Genomic DNA, 23,504 nt, shown 5'->3' on the forward strand with positions numbered 1-23,504 from the left:
GTTAAAAAAAAAAGTCTGGTTTTTAAATTTCTTTAATAAAAATGCTATTAATATCTTGCTTCCTCTTGCATATACACACCAAGACACATTTGATATAATTGCAATTTTTTATTATTGAATTATTCAAACAACTCATATGTACCTCATGAGAGGACAAATTGCCTTTAATTTAATGATAACCAGAAATGTACGAGAATATCTAACAAAATGATTGGATAAAGAATACAGCATCTAGCCATACCTGATGCACACACAGATACTACCGTTATTGACATCTCATATACATATTGAGTGAAGAATGTATTTCCAAATGTGCATAAACTTCACATTATCATTCATTTGTAAGTGATAAAAAAACTCACGGTTTTGGCAAGTCTTTGGGGGTGTAGCAATAAAACTGAATCCGGCTAATACTCTGATGTTTAGGTGAAAAACACAGCTGTTTCTGTTTTAAGATTATGTCAACACTGACATCATAAAGAGAAGAAGAAAATATGTCTGACTAAAAACTTGTAAACATGTTCATCCAAATCAAATAACAAAAAAAGACAAACTTAAGGGGAAAAACACCCCGTGCAGTGTGTCAAACTGCTGTAAATTAATGTAGCATGCTTCGACCATAAAGTGAAATGCTGTCATTCATTGGCTAAATGAGTGTGTTGTACCGATTCCCTAAATTTGCCAGTGACTGTAGTTTGATGCAAATATATAGCTGAAGAGAAATAAATTGCACAACAAAATTAATAAAGAACCAATGACAAAACAGCATTCACATAAATCTATCAATAACTTACAAAGATGAGATGCTCATGTCTCCACCATATGTCTAAAGTCACTCTCCCACACACGCATACATATGCTGACACACAGATAAGTGGGTAGTGTCTGCAGCATGGCTCCATTCGCATGATATCGGCTCAGTTAGTGTTCGTCTGGGTACGGGACTCCTGTCAGGTAGCCATTGGTCCCGTTTTTGTTGGTCCCATTGGTGGTGCTGCTGTGGTGCTTCTGACTGGGAGGAGGGCTGTCATCCTCATCAGAGCTGGACTCGATGTCACTGCGGTCATCTTTAGAAACCTGCAGAAGTGAAATGATCATTTATAGCTTTAATTTATCTACACTTTTTATTTGATCCTTTAAATGTGGTTGACATATTATGTGACTGTTAAAAAATATTTTTTGACAGATTGAAACAGGTGCTGGTTGAAATGATCTCACTCACTCTATTGTGTTTATTGGAATAAGAACTTGACGACTTGAGCCCTACTTGTGTTTCACTGCACTCATAATAACATTCTGATTATGTATCAATAAAAACAGGCATTTTGCACTTAAAAACCTAAATCTGAAAACATTGTTGAACTCAAAATCACAACATTTTAACTGTGCCATTTCATTTGATCTGAAAGAAACAGACAAAGGCTTTTGTTTACTTTTTTTATCATGACTATTAGTATTAAATGTCCAACATAGAACAACAGTTTACTGTTGTAGCATGTTTGCTGGTAATTTATAAGTGGGATCTGGTTCAAAACTCATTTTTACTTTTTAATACATTTGTTGCACGTTTTCTGTTATTATTGTTAGGAAAACCTTTCTTAACCATTAGCCTTAGTTAGTATGTGTCAGCATTGATAAAGTAAATGTTAGCATGCTAATGTCACTGTTAGCACAATAATTTGAGCTTTTGTGGGCTAATGTAAGATTCGCAATCATATTTGTGAATACTAGAAATGGGGTGCCAGTATGCAAAAATAAGTGTTAGCATGCTATTGTAAGTGTTAATAGAATATGTATGTTGATTTTAGCATTGCTAATGCTTGAACTCATAATATGAAATAATTATATTCAGAGAACTTTCAAACAAATTCCATACACAACAATTTAAAGACATGGAGCAATGGCATATAACTAATCAAAAGAATCTGATGGTTAAATACAGTACAAGTCTGAAATAGATATAAAGTATAAATAAAAATATTGAATGTACTGAGCCGTGGTAGCTATGCATTTAGTTGTGTGGAACTACTTACATGTAAAGGATTCCACTTCCCCACCTTGAAGATTGCAAAGTAGTATGAACATAGAATAGATATATTATTTGATAGGAAAAAGTACAGCAGTTCTTCTCTTTATTTATTAGATACAATAAAACAACAAATTCAGATGCTAAACATTATGAATGTAATAATGTAATTGTTGGGGTGACATTTTTTGCATTTTTTTTAAAAATAGAAAGTTATTCTGTGGAAAACAGCACAAGAATACTAACCTTAATAGAAAACGTTTTTACAGCATGATTAAACAAGAAGCATAAATTTAGGAATGATGCAGAGGAGAAGAATCTGGTGACTCACCTTTCCTTTGGAGATGGCTCTGCATGCTGTCTTCACTATGAGGTAGGACCAGAATGAGTGAAGAAGCTGCAGTAAGACCAGAAGGAGGTTGAAGACCCACCAGGATGGGTACGGGCCTACAATCTCCCAACTCTCAAACAAAGTGGTGTTTAAAATCCTTCAGCAGCAGGGAGAGAATGACATGTTAAAGTTTTACGTTTTGAAAGGAAAATTTAAAAAGGTCAATTCTTTTTCTTACATAAAAAAACATAAGATGTTGGATACAAAGAATTCAGACAATAATCCTGTCATCAACTTGGATTCTCTTAATTTCTACTCTTCCTTCTAATCTCTGGGGCTTTCATTTCTCATTCAAATGCAAATTCCTTAAGTTGAAAATAGGACTGAGCAACTCTTTAGTCTTTTTTTTATTACAGAAAACATCCATCCATCCATCCATTTTCTGTTCACCCTTGTCCCTAATGGGGTCGGGAGGGTTGCTGGTGCCTATCCCCAGCTACGTTCCGGGCGGGAGGCGGGGTACACCCTGGACAGGTCGCCAGTCTGTCGCAGGGCAACACAAAGACATACAGGACAAACAACCATACACACACACACTCACACCTAGGGAGAATTTAGATAGACCAATTAACCTAACGGTCATGTTTTTGGACTGTGGGAGGAAGCCGGAGTACCCGGAGAGAACCCACGCATGCACAGGGAGAACATGCAAACTCCATGCAGAAAGACCCCGGGCCGGGAATCGAACCCAGGACCTTCTTGCTGCAAGGCAACAGTGCCACCAACTGCGCCACTGAGCAGCCCTACAGAAAACATGCCTTTGACATTGACTCAATTTCAGGAGAGTCTATATGTGGTGACTTTTGAAACTGATGTCACAATCTCCCCCAAACTATTGCATATGCTTGGCGTCACAATTGTTTTGATGCTTTATCTCTTTTGATTGGTCATACCTTTTCCTTCTAGTCAACTTTCCAGAAAATATGGCTGAATATAGCATGCTGATTGGACAGTTTCTTTTGGAATAATCTTTTGTGGTCTAAACTTTTTCTGGAGTGTTTTAGTGACTGTCTGCTGGGCAGCTGTCAAGGCAGCAGGTTTTTTCAAGATTGTGTACCATACAGTGCAACCATAAAATCAGTATAAAAAATGGTTTTGTAATTTTATTTAAAAAAAAGAAGAATTTGGGGGTCTCATTAGCTGTAAGACATAATCATAAAAATATAATATATACATGTTTGAAATGCATATATCTAACATGTAAATTTCTGATTTTGAAAGGAATTATTGATTTAGTTCTATATATTTTCATAACATTTTAATATAATGAGATTTACAAGCAACACAAAATTAATCAAAACAACTAATGAATACAAAGAGATCATCTGCAGTCTCTATTTACAGCAACTAAATGTTATGTTGAGGATCTGAGTTCAATTCATCCCTGGTTTGTTCCTTGCAAACAGCAGCCTGTGAGCCATCCTCCAGATACTGAAGTCATGGCAACAACTTTAAAAATGGTGCAATGGAGGAACTGACTAAAATATAGTGCAGAATCATTACATGACAGTTTGAAATCAAAAACAGGTAACTAAGTGATTCAGATAGGTTTAAATAGCTTAAAACTGATTTACATGCCACAAAGGCTTTCTTATATAAAATAAGTCATTCAAATGCTGTCTTTAGATTGAATTTTAAACATGCATCAAAATAGCATAAATAGCATTAGGAGATAGATTAAGAGATTCTATTAGAAGCAAAAGTGGAAAAAATTTAGTTGCCTGACCCAGAATGTAAATCATGCCTACATTCATTTAATGAAGTCTTGATCGCACAGCTGCTGCTGCTGACTGAAAGATGACTTTTGTGTATTCAAGGGCTGAAATTAGATTTCTGATCTCCTAATATCTTGAGCCAGTTTTAATCAGCATTTTCAGGGGAATGCAATTAGACAATTGTTTGGGTGGAAATAAAAAAAAATTAATTAAAATTGCTTTTTTCTCCAAAACAAAAATGAAGTTGGATTAGCCACATGTTAGACTATATTAAAAAAATCCCCCAGACATAGAAATAAGTTTCCATAAATAAACACTTATTTGATGTTTCGATAATCACATAAATTCATTGGTTCTGTCTCCAGTGGTAGAGTAGAACCACAATGATTTGCTTTTCATGAGCTGGTTTGTCTTTCTTTGAAAGGTTAAAGCTGTAGTATCCATAGTAACTATTACTTAGCAACAACATTCACACAAATCTGTCCAAATCACAAACCATTGTGGAGAAAGGAGTTTAAAAAAAAGGACTGAGATCTTGATGGCTCTGATGTGCATTTTCGAACATGAGCTACTAAAACATGTTGAGTTGAGGCTGCTCGGGATTTGAAGCTCTGGCTGCCTGTAAGATTACTGAACTGTGTGCAAATGCAGGCACCTAATACCGCTGTACTTAAGTCTCTCATCAACGGAGATGCCAGTTTTGGATCACAGAGAAAATAAATAATTCTTACCAGATGGGGTAAACTCCCAGCCTGGAAGTTATGAAAAGAATTGCAAACATTGCAAACAGGAGGTTGCACAGTATCTGACATTTGGCATAGTTGGCCATCTTGGCAGCCTGCAATAGAATAAAAACAAAAACCAGAAAGACAAAAACCACAAATATTACCGACAATGCAACAGATAGAAGGTTCTTTTCCTAAAGCATGAGTCAAAAATAAATCTCATTCCGTCTAGATACATAAAACAAAACAGCTAGAAAAAAAATAAACCCCCAAAAATATTGAAGTTAGCTAAACAGATAAAGCTGAAGATGAATGTGGAACATGGATACAGCTTGTGTTTATCACTCACCCACATTGTTTGAACTTCTTTCTCTGACTGTGAATATGGTCAAGTTTATACATTTGTTTTTGTAGCTATGTCCTGTTGTAGGACGATCAGCACACATTTGCCTTACTTGAAGGGCAGGTCCTCCTGTCTTTCAAATTTCTAACAGTTATAAGAAACTGATCTTTGCAGGAAGAAACAAAGTCATGAATAACTAATTCCTCCTATAAACTCCAATTAGCATAAACAATCAAGTGTGAATAACACAATGCTTCACTTACATGCATTTTTAAGAAATGCTGTTAAAGATACAAACAATGCATCTGCAATCATCCTATTGCTTCCTAGAGCAATACAACCAGTACATATTAATCTGAAAGCACCAAGCTAGATCACATAATTGACATAAAAGGAGATCCACCTTGTTTGACAGATGAAGGGACATGCTTAGTGTTGTACGTTTTGCCTTTTAACTGCGAGCCACAAAGCAGGGTCAGGATTTACACATGGATTGCAGTCTATTGTAATGAACATATCTCTGAACACCCTGCTGTTGACATAAGCTCATTTCTCAGATGCTCATCCATCTACAACATTTAATCTTCTGGCAGGGTCTCACCTCTATCAGCACGTCGGCTGCATCGTGTAGACACATAACCAGAGTTCCCACTCGTGCCATGTTGTTCACATAAGAAAATACGATGAGAGAGATCGCTGCCACGTGATGCAGGAACATGATCAGAAAATCCTGCAGAGACAGTTGCCAAGGAAATATCAGGCATCTACAGAAAGTATTTTTAAACATCACTGCATATGGCCTTTAAATAGAACTAGCTAATGCACTTTTGATATCTTCAGATTTATGAACATTTTGTGCTGCAAGTTGTTGTACTTGAGTTTGGCAGAGCATGCAAATTTATTCACAGTCCTTGAAGTTTGCTAAATCCACAAACATATGTATTTTATTGGATCTGAAGTATACACAGGCAGGACATAATTGTGAAGTGTGTATAAGAAAATGGCATGTGCTTTATAAAATGTTTAATAAAGCAACCTGAAAATTGGTGTGCATTAGTATTTAGCTTAGTTTTTTTTATGTTGTCCTTTCTTCTTTGCAAAATAGCCAAACAATGTTAGGTTAGTGCAATTATAGAAAATATCTTCTCCTTCTTTGTTTGTAAAACACAAAAATGTATTTACTTTGCGTCTTCTAGCTGTAGCCACATTAATGTGAGGCTCATTGTGTTTTCACCCTAATGGAACTTAGGAAGGGTTTAGATAAGAATGGAAAGCTCCTGCATTTTCAAGGTTTCAAAGATCTTTGTTAACGTCCTAATGATGAGCCAGAAATATCAGTTCCCAGACTCCTTGTGAGAAACTCTGTGATAACCCACGTATCAGTAGGTAGTGACTCAAAGTCTAGATAGAACAGACCAGTCTTAACAGACACTGGATATGCTTGCTGTTCTCATTCTTGCAAGAATTAATAAAGTACTGTTTAAGTGAAAATCACCGATCTCTGCTTGGTAACTACGTAAGTGTGACAGTTCGTCAGGGGAAACTCCTCTTTCTTCATTTATATTTTTTTACGTTTAGAGTTTGACTAGACCATTTTAGCTTTTAGTCATTGTAGCTTTGAGTCTGACTATATGTTTGTGGTCATGAGCCCACTGGAAGGTGAGTCTCCATCTTAAACGTCACCATTTTTATTCTGGGATTGCCTGTTTTAGCTCCATCTACCTTGTCACCAGCCTTGACCAGCTTCCCTGTCCCCGCTGAAGAGATGAACCCCCACAGCATCATGCTGCTACCACGTTTTTTTTGACATGATGTATGTTGGGTGATGTGCATCATTAGCCACATGTAGCATTTTGCTAGTAGCCCAGATGGTTAAAGTTAAAGTGTTGTCATGTTTAAAGCTTTAAACAGCTTCACAACTTCATTGGTGGCCTGTCTGCTGTGTTCCTTGCTCTTCATAATGCTGGTTGTTCACCAGTGTTGTCAACAAACCTCTGATGCCTTCACAGAAGGTTAAATCACACACAAACTGTTCTGTTTACCAATTATTGTAGGTAATTTCTGAAGGTAAATGGAAAGATTATTTCCATTTACTATTTATTTAGAATACAACTCAGTAAAAGGGGCCATGAAACAAAAACCTATCACATTTTTCTTCACACATTTGACATGTTTTTTTTCACAATAAAATTTGCAGCTTTATGTTCATCTGTTACAATAAATTCCAATAAGTGACATCAAAGTTGCATTTGCAACGTGACTAGTTTCAATGATGTTTTGCAATGTTTATGACTTCACATTCAAGATTATTTGTAACATTACTACCACAAAATACCCTAAAATAAAAAAAAATAAAAAAATTAATACAATGAAATTAGAAACCAAATAGGACTTGAGCTGAACATTACTGTAACATAATAATAAAATCAGCCTGTAGTACCACCTTAGTATCACCCCTTAAATTTGGGATAGCTTTAAATGGAGCTCCATGTGAATGAAAATGCACGTAGAGACATGGGCATATGTGCCCTTGCAATTCTTTAGCTACCGGAAGGTTTTAGCTGTAAGCAATTAGAACCAGTATAGAAGGTTAAGTAAATTAGGAGGGAGGATGAAAAGGAACAGGATGGACACAAGATGCAGACTGAAAACGAAGGCAAGAGTGTGCAGGGAGAAACATACTGGAATTGGCAGGAGATGCAGAGGACCCTCCTCAGTCTAGTGCTGTGCATGAAATAAACTGAAAGGAGAAACAAAAACAGAAACACATGCCAACAGTCAACAGAGAGATGACAGAGTGGAGGCAAACAGCATGGCATCATGGAGTCTGCTCTGAGTGCAGAGAGTTTGATGGAAAGGGCAGAGGGCAGAGCTGTGGATGAACCAGAGGAGGGAGTAACAATCATGACTGTGATACATGCAAACAACAAATGAACCAAAAGTGTTGCCAGTTTCACAAAAAATACAATAAAATAATAATAATAATAATGAGTTGGTGAACTGACCAAGTTGAACTTTAAAAAAATAACAAACTACAATATTGTCTAGCTACCAGAGTGGCAGAACACATTGCAAATATTGCATCATCACAGTTTAATTTGTAAAATCTCAATGAATGGTTTGTAAATTTACAAGCCAATAAAATATTGTGCGTCTTTGATGATGCCTGTAGAAACGCAAACATGAGCCAGCTAGTGACGAAAATACTAGCTGGCAAAGTCAGAAGCACCGTAATAGCATATAAGAAAGAGAGGAGTCAGAAAATGTTTTATTTATCACAAATGATCACATTGTTTTGTGATATATATTATTTCAAGCCCTGATATCTAACAAAGTAAAACTTTAGGTGATATTATTAATGATAAAAGTTAATTACTTCAATTAAAAATGGGGTAATATAAACTTACAGCATGCTACTGTGCACCTTTTTGGGTATTATTTCTTGACAATAAATAATTTTCTTAATTTTAGTAGAGATCAGTTGATTCTCAACTTGATTGGCCCTAAATTAGAAATCCTATTTTTCCCCATACAGTCAATGCACCATATTTAGCGCTAAGAGGTCCTGTGAACAACAACACTATCCAGTATAGGAAGAAGTACTAAGTGAAGTTATTTTGAGTATAAGCAGGATATTCAAACACGATGCCTGAGAAACCACAGCAATGTAACAAGGTTTCTCTATTTGGTTTCGGCTGCTAGGACGTACTAACAACACTGTAATCATTCTGTCTGTTCTAAAATATTATAGAAGCCTAAGTTTTTTTTTTCTTTTCATGAGTACTCCATCACACTGTGTAACATCACCTTGCCTCTGGTTCTTTCATAAATAATCCATTATAGGGCATGGCAAAAAGGCAAAAGTTAATGAAGGCAATACAAGACCATTCACGTTTATGAACCAAAACCTTTGCGCCTAATTTTGATTATATTTTTAATGACTCAAAACAAAATTACACCTAAAAACAGGTGGTTTGTTCACGTATTTCTAGACTTGAAAAGTGTGGAACTTTTACAGTTGTAAAGGATTTTATAAAAAATGGAAGGATGCTAAATATATATTAGGCAAACAGCTGCAAAATAAAAACGATGTCAGTGGTATCAGTTAGGAAATGCTTGCAGAACCTTTTGGGCATCACAAGATTTTTGGATTTTTGATATTTTGCTGTTTCCCACGAGTAAGGCAGGAAACCAACTTCAGGCCAGACAGGCTATATATAATTGTTTCTATGTAAGAACAGTGAGTCAGAAGAGGTTGGTATTTATGACGACAATGGTATTTTCTATAGTGATTCATTTTAAAGTGAATTATAGGTGTGATTTTAGAAGGAATGTTTTCTGAGTGATGCTGTAGTCATCCTTACCTTCCTCCTGATGTCTGTAAAGCGGGAAAAGAGTAAAGACAGGTAGAAGGACAGCTCCAGTATGTAGTAATAATGGATGTCCACAGTCAGAGGCTGCATACATATAAGGAGAATGTCTCAGAACATTTTAACCAGAAGGAGATACGTTTTTGTAAAGTTGTTGGAAGGTTTTTCTTAACTTTTACCTGGTAAGGGTAGTTGTACCAGCACTCTTTAGTGTTCCACAACCATGGAGTCTGAAGGAAAGAATCAAATAAAAATTTTTGACCTTAATTAAAATGTCCCTATTACTAGAGGTAAGAGTGGCTGTAATCCAGGACTAAAAAATAAAACTACAGTGAATGAGACAAAGAGATTACACTGCATGTTCTAATGGGAAAAAAAGCTGAACTAAAGAGCCATTGGAGTCTACACTTAAATTCTGAGTAAATGTGTTACAAGCAAACTGTGACCCATCACTATGTTTGAGTTTAGTTCTCCTGCACTGCTTTCCAGACCTGCTCTATTAATAAATCCCATGGAGGTTGGAGGCTGGCGCCTGCAGCACCAACTGCCGGGGAGTGAGCTATTTTTCACAAAGTGCTTCGTCATGCAACTTGTGTCTCAGAGACTTTTTTTCCAACTCTCTCTTAGCTCCTGTCGTGATTGCTATTATGTATGCACTTTCATGAATATATGCATGAAATATGTGAAACCTCCTGAGCTCTATTTTTCAGTAATAATCAGTCAGCTGACTCATTCTCAGATTCATCTCCCGTGGCTTTTTGTTCTTAGCGTTCAGCAGAATCAGTACCTGGCAGATTCTTAACTAGGAGTACTGGGAGGCTCTGATAAATATTGTTGCAGCTTTTTAAAGGTGAGAATGCACCTATTTAAAGAAGATGCTTTGGTGCAACAATGCAACAAGAAAGAACAAGGAATTGTCAGTCCCAATACTAAACATATAGAACTTTTAAAAAGCTAAAGTTTGTAGCAAAAATCAACATTTTAAATGACCAAATGTGAGTAATAATGCTTTTAAAATATTTAATGCAGTCAGAGAAGTTGAACTGGCAACAGAACATTACTGGAAGAATCATTTATTATCATTGCTATTTTACCGAACAAAATAAAAATTGTAAGAAAATTTTAACTTTTGCACAACACCGTTTAATAGGCATTATGCCTATTAAACGGTGGACATTTTTAGAAGCCTATCACACTTAAAACTTCAGATACAAAGACTTTTTGTATCAATTGTCATATAAAAAGTCACAATATATTTACTTTTTACAGCTGCAAGCTGTTTGGGGTATGTTTCTAACAGACCTGCACATTCAGCTTTTGCAAAATATCTCAAACTTAATCAGATTGGCTGTAGAAGTTCTGTAAATAGTATCTGGTAATTTATGTTTATCCACAGATTCTCAATTTGACTTAGCTGTGACAGGGTCACTCTACAGCTTAAATAATCTTTGATCTAAACCAGTTTTTTGTAGCTGTATGCTTATTGTTGTTGTCCTGCAGGAAGATTAATCTCTAACATTTTTTGTCTGAGGTCTTCTGGAGCCTCTAACAAATTGTCTAACATCACTGTTCTGTGTTTAGCTCCAACCATCTTTCCATCAAGTCACACCAGCTTCCATGTCCTTGCTGAAGTAACATTTTCCCACAGCAAGGTGCTGTATGCTGAAAGAAGGTCCTGGATTCGATTCCTGGCCCGGGGTCTTTCTGCATAGAGTTTTCATGTTCTCCTTGTGCATGCGTGGGTTCTCTCCAGGTACTCCGGCTTCCTCCCAGAGTCCAAAAACATGACTGTCAAGTTAATTGATCTCTCTAAATTCTCCCTAGGTGTGAAGGGGTGTGTGCATGGTTGTATGTCCTGTCTGTCTCTGTGTTGCCCTGCGACAGACTGGCGACTTTCCCAATGCGTACTCCGCCTCTCACCTGAAACGTTCGCTGGAGATAGGGACCAGCACCCCTCATGACCCCACTAGGGACAAGGGTGTACAGAAAATGGATGGATCAATGAATGTTTTATAACCTAACCCTATTTTATACTTTTCCCTGACCTGTCTGCTGCAGTCTTTGGTCTTCATAGTTCTGCTTGTTCACTAATGTTCACTAGCAAAACTCTGAGGGCCTTAAAAACATGTATATTGAGATTAAATGACACACTGGTTACATTGAATTTTAAGGAATGATCCCCAAAATTATGAAAATGTTCAAGGGGTGGGATTACTTTTGCAAGACACTGTATGTACTTCTAGCTGTGCCATTTACATTAAAAGACTGGGGGTTAAAAGAAGCTTACCTTTTTAAGAAACCGCACTCCATAGGTGAAAATATACAGATAGAATGTAAATCTCCACCTGGAGTAAATAAGAAGAAAACATATTCAGTGTTATACATTTTTTTCTTCACTTGTTGTCAATTAATCACTCAATCTCCCAGTAAATTGTAGCTACATTATGATTAGACTGTCAAGACCATCCATGACCTTGACACTACAATAATTGTAACAAGTTCTTTTGAGCCTTTGAATGTTTACCTGCAAATCCATGTTAGTTGCAGGTGAAATATTTCACTTCTCTTAGCTTCTTTTTTAATTAGAAATTTACAAAGGGATATTTTCAATCTTTTTGTTGAGAAATCTATGTTGAATCAAAAAGAAGGTTCATTTTCACAAGTAAAGACTAAAAATGTGGAAATATTAAGATTTCAAGGAATCTTGTACCATAAGTTGTGCTGTGCAACATTAATTTATTTCTATCACAAGATAATTGTCCTGTGCAGACAATCGGTGACGTGTTCCTCTTAGGTCTGCTTCCAACCCTCCCCGCTCTGTGCTTTAAATAATCCTGCATATACTTTAGTTTCTGCACAGTGATGTGATTAGGAGTCCTGCCTCTGAGGTTTACAAAGAAGATATTTTTGACACGGCTGTGATCAAAGACTTGCTGACAAGGAAGACGTGCCTACTTTATGAAAACGGCTCTTAACAGTCAGCAAGGGAGAATGAGAATTTAAAACTATCCAACAAGCAAAGGCAAATTTTCAGCTAAACCCATGCAGGCTACATTCAAATCAATCAAATTCAGTTGAAAAATATTGTATTAATCCCGCTGGGAAACGAGGACACAGGATTTTCTGCCAAAAAAAAATAAAAAAATATATATATATATATATATACTGTGTATATATACACAGTAATTTATTTCTATCACAAGATAATTGTGATAGAATTATCACAATTATCTTGTGATAATTGTGATAATTATCATATATATATAGGTGGATGAGAGAGTAGAAACATAGCTTTCCTTTTTATTTTTTCAAACACAGATGCTCCAGCTGACTTCAGTTAGACCTGAAACCCTCAATACCTCAATGAAGAGGAGCATGAATCTATATTATTATCTGAATGTATCCATATCAGCAAAATCTAGCCCTTTTCTGTGGTTGTTTGAAATATCCAGTTGTAAGCTAGTTGTAACAAACAGCAGAAAAATAATTACAAAGACAACATACATCCTATGGGAAAGCATCATTAGTTGCTTGATGTACATGATCAAAAGTATTGTAAAAACAAATTAACGAGCGTACCTGGCACATAGTAAAAGACTGTTGCATGGCAACTGGTTGATCAAGCCTGCGAGAGTCTTAAGTGTGGCTGAAATGCTGCCATGCACAAAAAAATATCCCAATGACTCACAACAACATTCTTTGAATAGAGTTTCTGAAGTCAAACACAGATGTTTTGGGGTTTTTTTGTCGAAATTGCTGACACTTTGTCAGACAGCACAACCTGCTGTTGAGATAAATGATGATTTGTCATCTAATTATCAAGCATTAGCACCCAACAGAGGGATGCTTGTTAAGTGTAAACAGTGACAATTTTGTGCTATGATGAACTCCCCTTATGGTATAAATAAATTGCAAAATATTGTTTAAATACCGTTTTATTAACAGAAAATAAACAAGGCTATTGAAATGCTATGAGACAAATACTGTCCCTTCAAAATAAACACATATCCAAACAATAAATTGTTCCTGGTAGTAGGCCGAACTGTTTTATTCCAAGAGCTAAAACAGGGGCAAAGACAATTACACACTTATTCTGGTTAATGATAGGAACAAAATAATAAAAGTTGATGCTGCTTCATTTACTTTACCTTCTCCACGAAGGATTTAAGAGTATTGATTGGCAGTTAATGGTTTGTTTTCACATGACTCAGCCTTTTTTCTTTTGTTTAATTTATTAGGGAATTGATTTGCACAAGTAAAAACATGGTAATGGCCTTTTATTCTAAACAGCAGACAGTGTCTTTGGTTTCACAAATATGTCTCAAACTATTTCAAAGAATCTATAAATCTTGAAAAACTTACTACAGCTTCGACCAATCAATATCTTGTAGTTGTTTTGTTTTTGTCTCAACTGAAAGGGGTCTAGGGCAAAAAACAAGAAAACTTCAATTGCTCCTTAATTGTACTTTCATAAATAGAAACAGTTTTGGAGAATTCAAACTGTGCTTTAAAGAATTTCTGTTTAGTGCCGAATAATCCAGTTCCGATTTGGCCAGTCTAAGGATTAAAAAAAAAATCTCATACTATTTTTTTTAAAATTTTATCCTAGATGTCAAGAACTATTAAGTGGTTCTTTAAGTTTACCCAGTCAGAAATAATGATTTTAGATATTAACTGTTTTTATTTTGTTTACATTGTTTACAACACAGGGGCGCCAAATCCCCCTTAAGTGGATATTTAAATATGCAACAGAAAACACACAACAAAACCCCCCCACTGCCTGTATTGATTAAAACCCATGTTGAGGTGATGACATTTCTTTACTCCTTGTAAAAGCAAAGATGATAGTGATAGTGAAAGAGACGTTCAGCAACTGGAGCCGGTGAGGACACCCAGCCTACACTCATCTTGTCGTAATAAAGAAAATCTGAAGAGAAGATGAACTGTAAAACCTCACTATAAAAACTTCACTTTCATCATCTAATTTTATTTATTTTAATTCAGCTGAAATTTTTATTCTAGGAGCTATCCCACTATATGTTTCTTTCTAAAAATAGAAGTGTGATCTTAGTTACTCTTTTTGCTGTATATTTGGGGTAAGAAAAGACAAAAGCTTCCAAACAAAAGCTCTATGCAGTCATCATTATTTCTCAGTAAACATGCTTTCTACACACTGTGTGTTTGCATAATGAAAAGAATACAAAACAGATCAGCGGTCCACACAACGGAGAGACAAAGAATCCTATCAGTCTGGGACAGCTGGGCACGAGAGCTTAATTACAGCACAACTGCTGCAGAAGGGACTGAAGCCAGCCTCGTCTGGAGACCCGCAACAACCGAGGCAGACAACCTGGACAAACTATTGCAAAGCCCAGAGGTCTGCAACGCTAATTACGCTGCAGATAACAGCGTCCGCGCAGTTGTTTCTTTAACCGCCAGAAAGCATGGTTGAAAAGCTGAGAGGGGCAAAATTCCAGTTTCTTCTTGAGCAAGAGAATGCATGCTTTTGTCTTCTGAGAATCCTCTGTGATGTTGTAACACGAGTCCAGTGGTCTAATCAGTCAAATGTGTTCTCCTGAGAGAACAGCAGCCTCAGGCGGATCAGGGGATGCGAGGCTCCCTGTGTCTCAGACTGTCAGATTTGCTCCGATGGTGTCAGACATGACTCGGCTCTGACAACAAAACTGGCTCTTTGGCCTTTAACATCACGCTGCTAAGTAACTACAATCTCCCTGATGGCAAATGCATTACTGCAGATTAGCCAGCTCTTTGTTCGCATCTTGAGTGGGTTTCTTATCAAATGGCTTTAACTATTAACCCACAGCATGAAAGTGGTTAACTGGAACTGAAGCATCATTTGATTCTCACTTAAAAGGCCAAAGTAGCATTTCAACTTCTGTTTGCCAAAAGGAAAAAAAAAAAAAAAGAGATTATTAGATATCCACTGGATATGTTCTGAAGAGCAATCACATAAAATCTAAAGATTATTAAACATGAAAAAATTTAAATTGTATTTTTAGTTCTAAAATTTTTGAAAACTTTCCAGTTTTTTGGTGCCTTTGCTTATTTTTCTCATTATGGTGCTAGTGGCAAAGTGCAAAATAGAATTAGAGTTTTCTATTTACAAAGTTTACGGATGCATCCCTTGAGTTACGTTAATGATTTTAGAAGTTGCAAAGAGTTTTCTGTTTGCTTATTCTATGTTATTTTATTGTTTTAAATGGGACTGCCTTTCCCTAACCATTTCTTAAAAACTGTATTTTGCCTGTAAACAATACAGAGGGACACAGTGGCATAGTTGTTAGCACTGTTACCTTGCAGCATGATTGTCCTGGATTCAAATCCTAATCAGGAACTTTCTACGTGGTTTCCATGTTCTTTCCATGCATGCTACGGTTCAACTTTTGTTGAAGTGTAATCTATTTTGGGTAATTTGGCTGCTCTAAACTGTCCACAGGTTTCAATGTGTATGTGTGTATACATGGTTGTCTTTCCTTTGTGACAACCAGTCTATCAATGGCTTTTTGGTAGAACAGAGACCAGTTCATTGAGCACTGGAGATAGGCACCAACTGACCTCTGACCCTATACTGAATAAACCTCGTGGAGCATGGATGAAAAACAAGGTTTTACTTCTTTCTGAATTACTGCATTGTCTTGTTTTGTGGGTCATGTAATGGTACCAAGGCAAACCATAGGCTCCAGGTCAGTTTCACCCTTTACCAACTCATCCCTCCATGATGACATTTCACCCCATTTTACTTCCACTATCTACCAGTAAACAATCAATTTCTTACTCATGGACTAAACTCACTGCATGTCTGTTTATTTCCATTAATAGTAAAGTATTTTTAGGGTATTATAGGAATTCAATAAACCAATAAATACATACAAACAGCTTATGACGGATTGTGGTTCTGATCATGCCAGTCAACTCATGAAAATGACAAATGAACCAGCAATTAGTCCCATGACTAAATTTTCCTGCAGAAAAGTAATTTAAATCCTTGCTAGTCAAATCAGGTGTGAAAGAGAGACAGCTCTATTTTTACACCTGAAAAATATAAACTGTACCCAACATTCTTGGATGTTGCCTGATATTGTACTTTGCAGACAAATTGCAAGGATGTAGACTTCACTCTAAAATTTCCAAAACTCAAACTGACATTTTAAGCTCTCCCCATTACCATCTCTAATTTGTCTAAGTGATTCATTTTTCTTGTTTCCTTTCAGGCAGACACAAAACTGAGCTCTACCTGCACAAGGCATGAGAGGGAACTTTAGGAAGCATGAAAACCTGCTCTGATAAGGTTATCAATCGTCCCTGCTTTTACTACTGTCACTGCCGTTCTTATTGATGCATGGCAAAGCAGCACAGCCTATTCAAATCAGCCCTCACTTATACATCAGCTTTGTCAGTGAGCCAAGGCGAAGCACTGATGCAGCAATCGACATTAGGCAGATACACAGGCCACTGTGATAAGATTTCTTTGGCAGGTTACGAATCTGTCATTTGTTTTTAGTCAAACTTGGGTGTTCGTTCAATGCAATATAGTTGACATGTGGCTAATTTAGGAGTGATATGTCTTACATGCTTTCACAAAATCTGGCGAGGGTGCTCGGCTTCTCCTGGTTGCGCCGTTGTCGAAACCAGCGCTGGATGGTGCGCACATCCCAGTCAAGCTGCTTGGACAGGCCCTCCAGCCTCTTCTCATCAGGATGCTAGCAAAAAAAAAAATTAAACCACCCCATGTGTTAGGTTAATATTTTTGATGCAGAACAAATTTATTAAACATATTACAATCAAACATAAAAGCACATATCCTCACCTTGGTTATAGCAGTGAAAACCTTCTCTAAGATAGCATTGGGCTGTGCCTTTTGTGGCCCATTGGCCTGGATCTTCAGGCCCATTGCACATGGCCTTGCAATAAACCTGCAAGAAAACACAGATCATAAGAGTTCAAAACAATGCTTCATGTATGAAAGAGCAACAAAGACTGAAGGTACTTTAAACCATTTAATAGTCTTTTATCCAAAGGCTATTAATCCTATATAAACTTCAGCATCATTTAGAGTGCCAGAGCCACCCACAGACAGAATGGTACCCTTGGCAGAACGCCATAACTCCCGCATTAAAATTCTCTGCTGTGTTTGGTTAAAATATACAATATACCTATGTATTTGTTAAACTGAAACACAGAAATGAGCAAATGTGTTATCTTAGCTAATATTTATTCTTTTACACAGTTTACAGAGTTTATTTCTATGACCACTATCACTACAAAAATATCTAAATAGGTTATATATATATATATATATATAGCGGGAAAGCGTACATGGAACGACATAACCAAGTTGCAGGCATAGTGTACAGAAACATCTGTGCAGAATATGGACTGGAAACCCCGAGATCAAAGTGGGAAACACCCCCAAAGGTGACGGAGAACGCCAGAGCTAAGATCCTGTGGGACTTCCAGATCCAGACAGACAAAATGGTAATGGCGAACCAACCAGACATTGTCGTAGTGGATAAACAGCAGAGGAAAGCCGTTGTGGTAGATGTAGCAATACCAAGCGACTACAACATCAGGAAAAAGGAGCACGAGAAACTAGAGAAATACCAGGGCCTCAGGGAGGAACTGGAGAGGGCCTGGAAGGTGAAGACCACAGTGGTGCCTGTGGTCATCGGGGCCCTCGGGGCAGTCACCCCCAAACTGGACCAATGGCTACAACAGATCCCAGGAACAACATCAGACATCTCAGTCCAGAAATGTGCAGAACCCTCAAGCTCCCAGGCCTCTGGTAGAGGACCTGAGCTCAGAGGATAAGAACCACCCGCGGTGGGTGAGAAGGGAATTTTTTATATATATATATATATCCACAATTTATTTACCCTATTTATTTTACTGTGGAAAGAGCTGAAATATGTATGATTTTGAAGAAAAATATATAGAATATTCTAAAATAATTAAGAAAACAGTGGAAATGACTTCTAATTCTACTACATCAGCCATGTTATTTTTTTTTAACAGAAGTTACGCTTTGCACAACACAAGGAAAGCACACTACACATTAACTGGACATGGTGATAAGCAACAGAAAACGTAATCTTGGTTCACTTGACAGAAAATAAAATATTTTTTGTTTTTAATGTGCTAATACCCTGACAGCTGAGCCATATACCCCATATCAAATATAACATACCTTTTGATTATAACATACACAAGCATTTAGTAAAATAAAAAAGAAAGTAAGTAATAAAGTAAGTAATAATTAATCATTAATAAATAATTGACAACTGTCTGTGGTTGCTTGTATGCACAGCTCATGTTGGCCGTGACCTTCCTGAGAGTGTTTGTGCTGGAAAATCTGCAAAAATACAGTATATGAATCCATAGTTTTTTCCTCTTCTACTTATTTCATGACTAATGTAGACTACATATTGAGCTTGTCTTTGCAAGAGATGTATGGAAAACAAATCCCAGACTGGGCTGTCCATAATAGTCCCACTAACTACCTATATAAGGTTAAAATTTGGACCCTTATGGGTCTTGATGCACTGTATAACTTAAAAGAATTTTCTTAATATCCATTTGAATTTTAGCTGATTTGGTCAACCGCCATAACAACTGCCTCTTATCTAATGACTGCTGGAGAAAGATACCAGCCCCCTGTGACACTGCAAGGAGTAGGAATAAAAAATGGATGGATGAATGAATAGATGGATGGATTTATGGATACAACCCAATTGGGATGTATAGACAGTATTTTATGCGCTATGACTTACTACCCATTCGAGTGGGACACATTTTAGCTGCCCATTAAGCAACATAACAATATTATATGTCAAACAGTGTTAGTGATTCTGTGATGGGTGTGGATAATGGGCTTAACTGGAAGAGGGGCACCTGACAAAATTCTGCTTTGGGCCCCGTGTAATCTTGGTTCGGCTCTGCGTTTTACTGAGATCTGTGAGGCCTCGGTGACTTTCAATGATTGTAACTGCTGTGATCGTCACAATATGAGACATTCTTATTATTCTACAATAAAACTCAAACACAGGCAAAATTCATTTAAAGCACAACTCGACTGAAATAAGAAGAAAAACACGTCAATAGTTAGGAGCCTATTTCTTGTTTTGTGGAAAAAACAGGTTTGGTGTGCAGGGACAGGTTAGGTCCGGTCAGTCGGCTCTGACAGAGGCATCAAAGGCAAACAACGCTGCAGGCCTGCAGAAGAAGGATGATGAACCGTGGTGAATTGTGAGCTAGCCAGATAAGATGGCATTGTTTAGAGGGGGTTGGGGGGGAAACAGACAGCGGACAGCGGCGCGACGTCTCATCGACACAACAAAAGCGCATCCCCATCACCACCTGCTTCATTCGCCCCGTCAGCTCAGAACCCACCTCTCAAAAACCAGCCGTATCATAAAGATGCAGAAAGCCAGAGGACAAGCCAGATAGAGATCTTCGGCTTGCGGGAACGTCGCCTCATCTGTGTTTTTTAAGTCAGCCCAGGTCACATTATGGGGGAGCCAGAAGCGCTCGTTCCAGAACCACGCCAGAATCCCGGCCATCTCCCTGCAGCAAGACGCGATGGAGGAACGGAGGGCTCGCTGCGTCTCGGAGGTCTCTGTCGGGGAGATCCGACTCGCCTGATGAAGAGATATCCGTGTGCGACCGCCGTCCGTCCGCTTCCCTTCAACTATCCCAGTGTAGGGAAGTAGACTCAATCAGCTCCTCAGCAACTGATTGGTGCGTTCAAATGTCATGTAATAGTCCTGTCAGTGAGCGTAATAAAAATATCATACTACGGGTCTATCAATCTAAACCAATTGAGAAATAGAAAATGTCACAATGACACTCAGTATGGGTTATTGTGTAGATGATGCGTACATTACTTCTTTTATAATGCTTATTTCATGTGTAAGTCTACAATCTGCGATCACGTGCCTTTTGGGTCAAGACCTTAATGCAAAACATTCTCACAGACAAACTCAACTGATTCTTCATTAAATTAAGCTAAATGCTGGATATGCGACCACGAAATGCAACACCATTGTTTAAATACAAAGAGTAACTTGTCAAACTCTGACATCTTCTGACCAATTTGAAGTAATACCGCGGATATGTGTCAATTTTTAAAATATTTGACATCAAGCTCTTCTGCTTGGCTCTTTCTGCTTGTTTCTTTTTGCTGTACTACTACTACTACTACTACTACTACTACTACTACTACTAATAATAATAATAATAATAATAGTAATAATAATAGTAATAATAATAATAATAATAATCTTTCAATCATGTTATAACAGACTGATAATTTCTGCTCAGTTAAAGTTTGTAATTTTTGTAATTTCTTAAAAGTCACAATAATGTGATAATGCATATTTTGGTACTGATCCAATACTAAGTAAATACAGGGCAAGTGTCAATGATATTGACACTGATACCAATACCAATACCAATCCCTATACCAATATCAACGTCAATACCTATACCTATACCTATGCTTATTATTTAAGTATGATATATCATCAAACTGAAAATACTAATTTTGTGGAGTTATGTGCTGAGGAGTATCTCTGATTGATAACATTATTGGCACATAATATTGGCATATTGGCACATAATAATCTGTGCCCATTGATTGATTGCATTGATGGGTTAAGAAAACAAGCAGAAGAAGATCTAATTAAATTCTTTATTAGCAAAGCTGTGGTTATGGATAAATGTGTAAGTGCTTTTTTTATTTTTTCATATTTTTATATTTTGCTACAGGTTTCAGCTGGCAATAATGTAAATCGTGATGTCCCTTTTTTAACATAGCTAAACTCTTGTTTGAAAACACTATTTGGATTGAAGAATCAATTCCTTAAAAGAGTTTTATTGTCAAAAGAATAGTAATATAAATATTTAATACTAGATTTTGTACAAGAAAATGCAACTGCAAATAAAGGAAAGATGTGAAGGAAAAAAAAACTAGTGCTTTTTATACTTTGTATTAAAATTGACAAAAATTTACCCTTTTGTACTTGAGGCTAATATGAGGTACCAGACAGTTGTCCATTGCAGAATGTAAAAATGATCTGTCAAGTCTTTGGGACGATCGCGCCATCTTCTGGCCAACATTAGAATCAGGGATGGGAATTTCGGCACTGTGCCAGGATCCGCATCATTTATCTCCATTCACTGACCAAGTCTGTTCTAAATAAATAAAAAGAAGTCTTAAATAATATAAAGCATAAAATAATCATGAACAATTAAAACTGTAGACACTTGGCACACAAACAGTCTAAAACGATTTGTCGTTGATTTTTTCTTCCTACACCCATTCTTTCTGTTTTAATCAAATTAAAGGTTTGACAAAACTTTCAACTTAGCACTCAGGCATTTAGGTAAATGTTTTTAAAAACTAATTGTAACATCAACATTTAACTGAAATAAAAGTGAACACAAAAACACAGCAAACCAGCAACTTACAGTATATAGAGTATACAATTTGAACATCATATTGATGACTCTATAACTCATATTTACTCTTCTATCATATGTTTATTTGTTTTTAATGATGATGTCAAAACTCTCATTTTGAAAGTCCAAATTTACATATCATAATTATAATTTTGAATCGCTTTGATTGATTTTAAATATCACAATTATGACTTTAAAAACCAATAACGGAAATGTCAAAAATTAGAATTATGACTTTGTATCTCATATCTCACCTCGAAAGTCAAAACTGGACTTTATATTTTACAATTATGTATTTGAATGCCATAATTAAGATTTTAGCTAATCATCATGACCTTAACTGTGACATTTCTGTCTCTCAAATGACTGAAAACCTCAATCATAGAACAGACAATCATTGTCAAATAAAAAATAATTAACAAAATGAAACTAGACTGGTGTCTGATCTCTTCGTTCAGTCCGCTAAATGAACCGGCACACTGAGTCGGATCAGTCGCAGCGGACGCATTTCCACCCAATGTGACTATATTAACTCGTCACACATACGTGTCAGTGTCACTAATTCTGAAAGCTGCCAAGCCACTTTATGTGATAATTATAAAATCTAATTAGGGATAATTTGTTTTTAATATATTACTTAATAACAATTGAGTTCGTATTTATCAAATCTTAACTCGTCCAAACAGATCATGGTTTCGTATATTGTCTTCCTCTCTAGTGGCACATCGTGTTGTGAACTGACAGTGCGCGCGCGTGCTTGTGCGGTTTGTGCCAGTGAGCGCGCGCGTGTCCCTCTGTGTGTGTGTGTGTGTGTGTGTTCCGTTATTTTCCGGGTTGTGCTCAGTCAGTCAGGCAGGGTCTGTGGCGGTTGTAGCGCGACAGCTGCCAGCTGACACTTCCACCGAGGAGAAGCTGAGGTCAAACTTGGCTGTCTCTGTTTCTCTGTCTGTGACCGAGGCTGCATCATCACCACCATCATCATCATGGCGGATCAAGGCGAATCTCCGGTTCCCGTCCACCATCCACAACCTACCATCAGCTGGCCAATTACCAGGGAGTCCTACGAGCTGCAGGAAGTCATAGGTTAGTACCCGGAGAAGCGGTGTTGTTGTGGTGGGGAGGCAGCCCGTGGTGGGTTATGTCTTATGTGTCGTGAGCGAAGGCGAGGGGCCTACCGGCTTTTTTTTTTTTTTTTTTAAATATATGCAGCAGCCTCATCTGCTTTGCAATGCGGATGTTAACAGAGGCTGTCGGAGTCTACCGGTCTACAGTAGATCTGCGCAGAAAAGGCGGAATCAGTGTTTCTGCATGGGGGTGTAAATGTCACATTGAATAAGTCCTCTTTCAGCGCTCACGGATTAGACGCTAAACTCTCCAGCGACAAAACTACAAGTTTATTAGTTATTGCTGAAATCACGGCTGCTGTGCCCTTCCTGAGCTGGCACGCGAGTGGAAAT

At 37.2% G+C, this 23,504-nt stretch overlaps 2 protein-coding genes across 2 annotated transcripts in view; one reads left to right on the plus strand and one right to left on the minus strand.

Moving 5' to 3' along the window:
- Positions 1-93: 93 nt before the first annotated feature.
- cers6 (ceramide synthase 6) lies at positions 94-20,717 on the minus strand. The gene is made up of 11 exons (XM_028023237.1): positions 19,978-20,717; positions 17,399-17,504; positions 17,161-17,291; positions 11,858-11,915; positions 9,750-9,800; positions 9,565-9,657; positions 5,802-5,930; positions 4,864-4,970; positions 2,358-2,514; positions 2,034-2,057; positions 94-1,077 (listed from the first exon to the last, which is right to left on the minus strand). Exons 1-11 carry the CDS (start codon positions 20,145-20,147, stop codon positions 922-924), a joined length of 1,182 nt encoding a protein of 393 aa, XP_027879038.1. The 5' UTR covers positions 20,148-20,717; the 3' UTR covers positions 94-921.
- Positions 20,718-21,430: 713 nt separating this feature from the next.
- The window catches only part of stk39 (serine threonine kinase 39), a 31,663-nt gene continuing 29,589 nt past the window's right edge, over positions 21,431-23,504 (plus strand). Inside the window, exon 1 of the mRNA XM_028023236.1 lies at positions 21,431-23,130. Within this exon, the coding sequence (XP_027879037.1) occupies positions 23,031-23,130 (100 nt within the window). The 5' untranslated portion in view covers positions 21,431-23,030. The remainder of the gene's footprint in view (positions 23,131-23,504) is intronic.

Source organism: Xiphophorus couchianus, chromosome 7 (assembly GCF_001444195.1).
Source record: "Xiphophorus couchianus chromosome 7, X_couchianus-1.0, whole genome shotgun sequence".
Classification (NCBI taxonomy): domain Eukaryota; kingdom Metazoa; phylum Chordata; class Actinopteri; order Cyprinodontiformes; family Poeciliidae; genus Xiphophorus; species Xiphophorus couchianus.

Excerpts from the sequence above, each read along its gene's own strand:
- cers6 (XM_028023237.1), bottom strand. The coding sequence starts at position 20,147 with ATGGCCGGGATTCTGGCGTGGTTCTGGAACGAGCGCTTCTGGCTCCCC. Across the intron at positions 17,505-19,977 it reads ATACGGCTGGTTTTTGAGAG|GTTTATTGCAAGGCCATGTG; the intron begins GTGGGTTCTGAG and ends GTTTTCTTGCAG. Across the intron at positions 9,658-9,749 it reads GGTACAACTACCCTTACCAG|CCTCTGACTGTGGACATCCA; the intron begins GTAAAAGTTAAG and ends ATATGTATGCAG.